General features: G+C 40.0%; 1 protein-coding gene across 1 annotated transcript in view; it reads right to left on the reverse strand.

The window, feature by feature from the left end:
• Positions 1–5,783, reverse strand: part of inpp5b (inositol polyphosphate-5-phosphatase B) — a 28,139-nt gene extending 22,356 nt beyond the window's left edge. Inside the window, exons 1-5 of the mRNA XM_078171728.1 lie at positions 5,512–5,783; positions 1,237–1,315; positions 810–907; positions 624–653; positions 416–526 (exon numbers count right to left, since the gene is read on the reverse strand). Coding sequence (XP_078027854.1) covers positions 416–526; positions 624–653; positions 810–907; positions 1,237–1,315; positions 5,512–5,569 — 376 coding nt within the window. The 5' untranslated portion in view covers positions 5,570–5,783. The remainder of the gene's footprint in view (positions 1–415; positions 527–623; positions 654–809; positions 908–1,236; positions 1,316–5,511) is intronic.
• Positions 5,784–6,000: the final 217 nt, after the last annotated feature.

Below are 6,000 nucleotides of genomic sequence, written 5' to 3' on the forward strand. Positions count from 1 at the left end.
ATCTGTGTTTTTATCTCTGTATTCATATTTTTCCCAGTAAACTTATGTAAAAGCGGAAAAGCATATTGTATAGTTTGCCACATAACGTAACCTCCTGGCAATAGAAGACTGGCTGAGCAGGTTTCCTCCAAAGAGGTGGTGAGAGCAGATTATTTGTACTTCTGCACACGTGGGTGCCTCCTGTGTTACTCAGAGAAGAAAATCTAAAGATATCAACAACTAACAACAAATGTATGCAAAGAGGTGAGGGCCCATGTCACTGCGCTGTTTGAATGAATCGTCTCAATGATGTCATCTCAGCTAAATGCTTATTTTTAATTTCCAAAAACTGTGGGAATGTTTTAAACGCTGTGTGACAATCCTTGAAAAAGCAGCTGGATGTAAAAATATCACACATCTCTGAGGGCCGACCTACCACTCCATGCTCTGTTGACCTCGCTGAGGAAGAGCCGCGAATGGGACCCAAAAGGAAGCCTGACCTCTAATTCCTCTTCCTGGTAGCTTACTCTCACTTTGGTATCGGCACCTTGTAACAGATGAAAAAAGACAATCTGGGTTTCATGCAGTGGATCAGTTATGTAGCACATAATAGCAAAGCTGCGATGGAAATAATGGCAACTTACCAACGACCGCAAGTTCCTCTGGTGAGGAAACTAAAGACAGAGTGCAGCATGAGAAATGTGTAAGGTCACTTCAGGGAAATTACTGTCATGCTGTTTCACTAGAAACATCTTAAGTTGAGGAACACATAATTATCTATCTCAACTGTCATCTGTTTGCAGTGAAGACTAAATATAAAAACAGCTCACCCTCCACGACAGCAAAGTCAAGGGAGATGGGTATGATGTCCTCCAGTGACACGTCATCAGCAGTAATAGCCATCCTTCGATGGGTATAAATAAACATTCTACAAAATATATCACAGTTGGATGAGGTTAGCAGGGTTGGACACATTAAACAGACACATGTATTAAAATGTAATACAAGCCAACACAGTCGTAGCCTCACAGCTCTGCAGTAAACACTACTGTTTTCACACAATATATAATTTTGGTAACAGTGTCAGGCAGTTTGATGCAACTCTGTGGTCATTTTTTAGACCAGTTTGTGGCCTTGTCCTGGATTACATCATGCTGTCACTCCCTCTCATTACAATATTACTTTGTTAGCTTTTGAATACAAGCACGTTGTTTAACAATACACAGATGACATATTATGTTATGTGTTAAAACTCACGCATGCTCTTGTGCAGACTCCACCAACCCCAGCAGTCTGCTCTCTGTATTTTCATCCAAGAAGACATCGCATTGTACAGCATGTTTAGAGTTTAGTTAAGGATACAGCGGAAACATGTTGCACCTTTAATATCTCACCAGGAAATACATGACCTTTCTCTCATTTCAACTCATTTCGTCAGTACTTGGCCAACATTTGATTTATGTTTGCTACAGTATAACAGTGGTTAGGTACTTATCTTGAGTATTTCCATTTAATATTAATTCCTCTACATTTCACAGAGAAATATTGTGCTGTGTTTACGGCGCTACATTTGTCTGACATCTGTATTTACTTGACAAATAAATCATTTACATATTAGCCCGAGGCTGTAGCCATGGAGTTAACAATGAAGGGGGCCAAATATGCCGGAGGGTCTGAACACACACAGAAATAAACATATTCTTGTACTTCTATTTTTGTGACCCTCAATGACATAATGCACTCCCTAACCCTTTACCCTAACCCTAACCTAAGCCCAATTCTAACCTGAACCATCATTTGCTTATCATTATTTAGAAAGGCAGTGCCTGTGCATGGCTGCCTGTCATAGGGTAGTCATTTTTCTTCAATTTAGATCAGGGGTGTCGAAGTCATTGTGGTACACAGGCCACATACGGTCTGATTTGATTGCAGGTGGGCCAGACCAGTAAAACCTTTGCATAATATCCTAAAAATAACAAACATCTTCAAACGTTTCCCTTTTTTTTTGTTCAAAGAAGAACATTTTAAACACTATTATCCATTTACAAAACAGGTGACAAACAGCCTGTGATGTCTCCAGAAGACTGAATGCAATTTCAACAATATTTGTTTTAAGTTTTAACTTGTTCCTAAAACCTTGCACCTCTTCACTATTAGGTGTGCAAGGTCATTCAGTCGGCCGAATTGGAGCCTTTTGCGGGCCAGCTCTTGACACCCCTGCTTTAGATGTATTTACCATTACAATGGGAGGATATTTTGAGCATATTTGAATATTGGGGGTTATGTGTCACCCTCGGTATATAGGCTATTATGATTACTGCCTTGTGTTAACTGCATTACTAATAAATAACATATAAAATATGATACATTCTTAAACATTTTACATTTTGAATTACTGCAGTGTGTAAAATAATTAAGATAAGCTCCATCTCTACAACATGCAACATTAAAATACTGCTCACATGTTATTAGTCATTCATAATAGTTAAATATTACATTATATCCTCCTGAGACCCTGTGTCCTCATATGTGGACATCACATTTTGGGGTTCCTGCACCTCATACTTCATACTACTTAAAGTAGACCTGTTGTCCTCATTTGTAGACACGTTTTGTGCCATCTAGTGGTAGTAAGAGCACAATACACTAATCCTTGCAAAAAGGATAGTAGCTGTCTCTACAGTCTGCAGCCGATCGGACACAAAAGTGGACAAGGTCCAAAACCTGATCACACTGTATGGTTGAATCTTGTTTATTGATGATTAATAATGTTTGTAGTTTGACATGGCAACAAATTTGACCAATTTTATCAAGAGTAACAAGCTGAGACACTGTTAATTAGGAAGTACTCGCCTTAGGATATCGGGACTTTATTGTCGTCTCATTTGAGGATGGTTTTTGGGACAAATTAGGTGTGAACATTCTTTGATTGAAGTAAGAAGTTATTACACAAGCAAATCACAAGAGTTTTAGATTTGTTGCATTATTTGTAATTTAGTTTTTGCACAACAACGTTCAGACATTGAAATAAACACATTAAGACTTCCTTACACACTGTGACTATAAAAATAAACCCAACATCCTCATGTGAGGACAAGTATTTTTCTCCCTAAAACTACTTCCTGTTCAGAGACAATGCTTAGTTATACTTATCAGGTTCTACTTCTCTTGGAGACATTAAAAAGCACCAGTAACAAAGTAAGACACTGTAAGACACTAAATGTCACTGTTAGTAGTTTAAAGACATTATGACTTTATTTCCATCTCGTTTGAGGACACTGGGACTTTATTATTGTTGACGATGTTTAGTTTTTTATACTTATCGGGTCCTACTGATCCCAGATAGCTAGGAGAGATTAAAAATGCATACTAAAAAAAAAGTTAAGGTCTCAGGAGGATATAATCATGCTGCATTAAAAGTACTTTTACTTTAAGCACATTTTCCTGATAAAACTTTGACTTTGACATAATGTATTATTATAATTATTATCATCATCATCATCATCATTACTATTATTATCATTATTATTACTACTACTACTTTTACTTAGGTGAAAGATCTACAGTCAGGTCCATAATTATTTGGACAATGATACAGTTGTCATCATTTTGGCTCTGTACACCACCACAATGGGTTTTAAATGAAACAATGAATACCTGCTTAAAGTGCAGACTCTCAGCTTTCATTTAAGGCTTTTTTCAAAAATGTAGTATGAACCGTGTAGGAATGACAACCATTTCTTCACACAGTCCCCCGACTTTAAGGGCTCATAAGTATTTGGACAAACTAACATAATCATCAATTAAACAGTCAGTTTTAATACTTGGTTGCAAATCCTTTACAGTCAATGACTGCCTGAACTGTTGGACACATAGACATCATCAGATGCTGGGTTTCTTCCCTGGTGATGCTCTGCCAGCCCTTTACTGCAGCCGTCTGCACTTCCTGCTTGTGTTTTGGGTGTTTTGCCCTCAGTTTTGGCTTCAGCAAGAGAAACGCATGCTCAATTGGATTCAGGTCAGATGATATGACTTGGCCATTACAGAACATTCCACTTCTTTGCCTTAAAAATGTCTTTGGTTGCTTTTGCAGTATGCTTCAGGTCAATGTCCATCTGCACTGTGAAGCATCGTCCAATGAGTTTTGAAGCATTTGGTTGAATCTGAGCAGATAATGGTGCCCCAAACACTTCAGCTTTCATCCTGCTGCTCTTGTCAGCAGTCACATCATCAATAAATACAAGAGAACCAGTTCCACTGGCAGCCATACATGGCCATGACATAACAGTACATCCACCATGCTTCACTGATGAGGTGGTGTGCTTTGGATCATGAGCAGTTCCTTCCCTTCTTCCTTCTCTTGTCTTCCCATCATTCTGGTAGTTGATCTTTGTTTTATCTGTCCATAGTATGCTGTTCCACAACTGTACAGGCTTTTTAGATGGTTTTTGACAAACTCTAATCTGGCCTTCCATTTTTAAGGCTAACCAATGGTTTGCATCTTGTGATAAACCCTCTGTATTTATTCTAGTGAAGTCTTGTCTTGCTGACAAGAGCAGCAGGATGAAAGCTGAAGTGTTTGGGGCACCATTATCTGCTCAGATTCAACTAAATGTTTCAAAACTCATTGGACGATGCTTCACAGTGCAGATGGACATTGACCTGAAGCATATTGCAAAAGCAACCAAAGACATTTTTAAGGCAAAGAAGTGGAATGTTCTGCAATGGCCAAGTCATATCATCTGACCTGAATCCAATTGAGCATGCGTTTTTCTTGCTGAAGCCAAAACTGAGGGCAAAACACCCAAAACACAAGCAGGAAGTGCAGACGGCTGCAGTAAAGGGCTGGCAGAGCATCACCAGGGAAGAAACCCAGCATCTGATGATGTCTATGTGTCCAACACTTCAGGCAGTCATTGACTGTAAAGGATTTGCAACCAAGTATTAAAACTGACTGTTTAATTGATGATTATGTTAGTTTGTCCAAATACTTATGAGCCCTTAAAGTTGGGGGACTGTGTGAAGAAATGGTTGTAATTCCTACACGGTTCATACTACATTTTTGAAAAAAGCCTTAAATGAAAGCTGAGAGTCTGCACTTTAAGCAGGTATTCATTGTTTCATTTAAAACCCATTGTGGTGGTGTACAGAGCCAAAATAATGACAACTGTATCATTGTCCAAATAATTATGGACCTAACTGTACTTCTTCCACCACTGGCTGCATGAGGAAGCTGCTGAGACAAAGCTGCCATCTTGTGGCTGAAAGCTCTCACTACACACGTTGGCCCAAATTCTTAGGGAAGTCACACCCCAGGAAACCCAGACTCGTGCTGAAAACTGCGTGCACTGTAAATACATTGTTGTGCTGTTTATTGAGACAGATGTCAACACGTGGCAGAGCCTCCACCTGACAGGCCTCTAGTTGTCACAGCTCTCATAACGGAGTAAACTCAGCTGAGTTTGAAGCGGCTAATCCTCCGTTTGAAGTGTTAATAATCCACAAACCAGTGCATGAACGCCGTAAAGGATACTATGATGCAGTTTTCTTCCCTTTCCAAAGTTTCTTGAATTGCGACGGACTGATCCATGGTGGAGACGTGTGTGACAGCCTCTGCTCACACGCTTCCCAGACGAAAATAGTCCTCGGAGGAGTTTCGAGTGTCTCCAGTTATTCCTCTCCGAGTGTACAGCAGGAGCAGAAACACTTCGGGGTCTGTGTGTAATCCGACATTATTCCCTTTTCGGGTCCAGATGTTGTCTTCTTCCTCCGCTGCTGGCCCGGCCCAGTCTGACTGCCACGCACCGATTCAGGATTGTGCTGTACACCCTGGTGACGTCACACCTGGGCTGTCACCATCAACTCAGTTTGGGTTTGGATTAGGCCTCAGGCGTTTGATCCAAAGAGGATTAGGTTTTACAATAGAGCTGTATCCCAACTTCTACAAAGTCATATCAAAGCTTTAGAGTAGGTTTGATGTGCTGATCAGGTCAATTAGGTTTAAGTGGGCTTTTGTTGGAG

The sequence above is a fragment of the Epinephelus lanceolatus genome, chromosome 10 (assembly GCF_041903045.1).
Source record: "Epinephelus lanceolatus isolate andai-2023 chromosome 10, ASM4190304v1, whole genome shotgun sequence".
Taxonomy (NCBI): Eukaryota; Metazoa; Chordata; class Actinopteri; order Perciformes; family Serranidae; genus Epinephelus; species Epinephelus lanceolatus.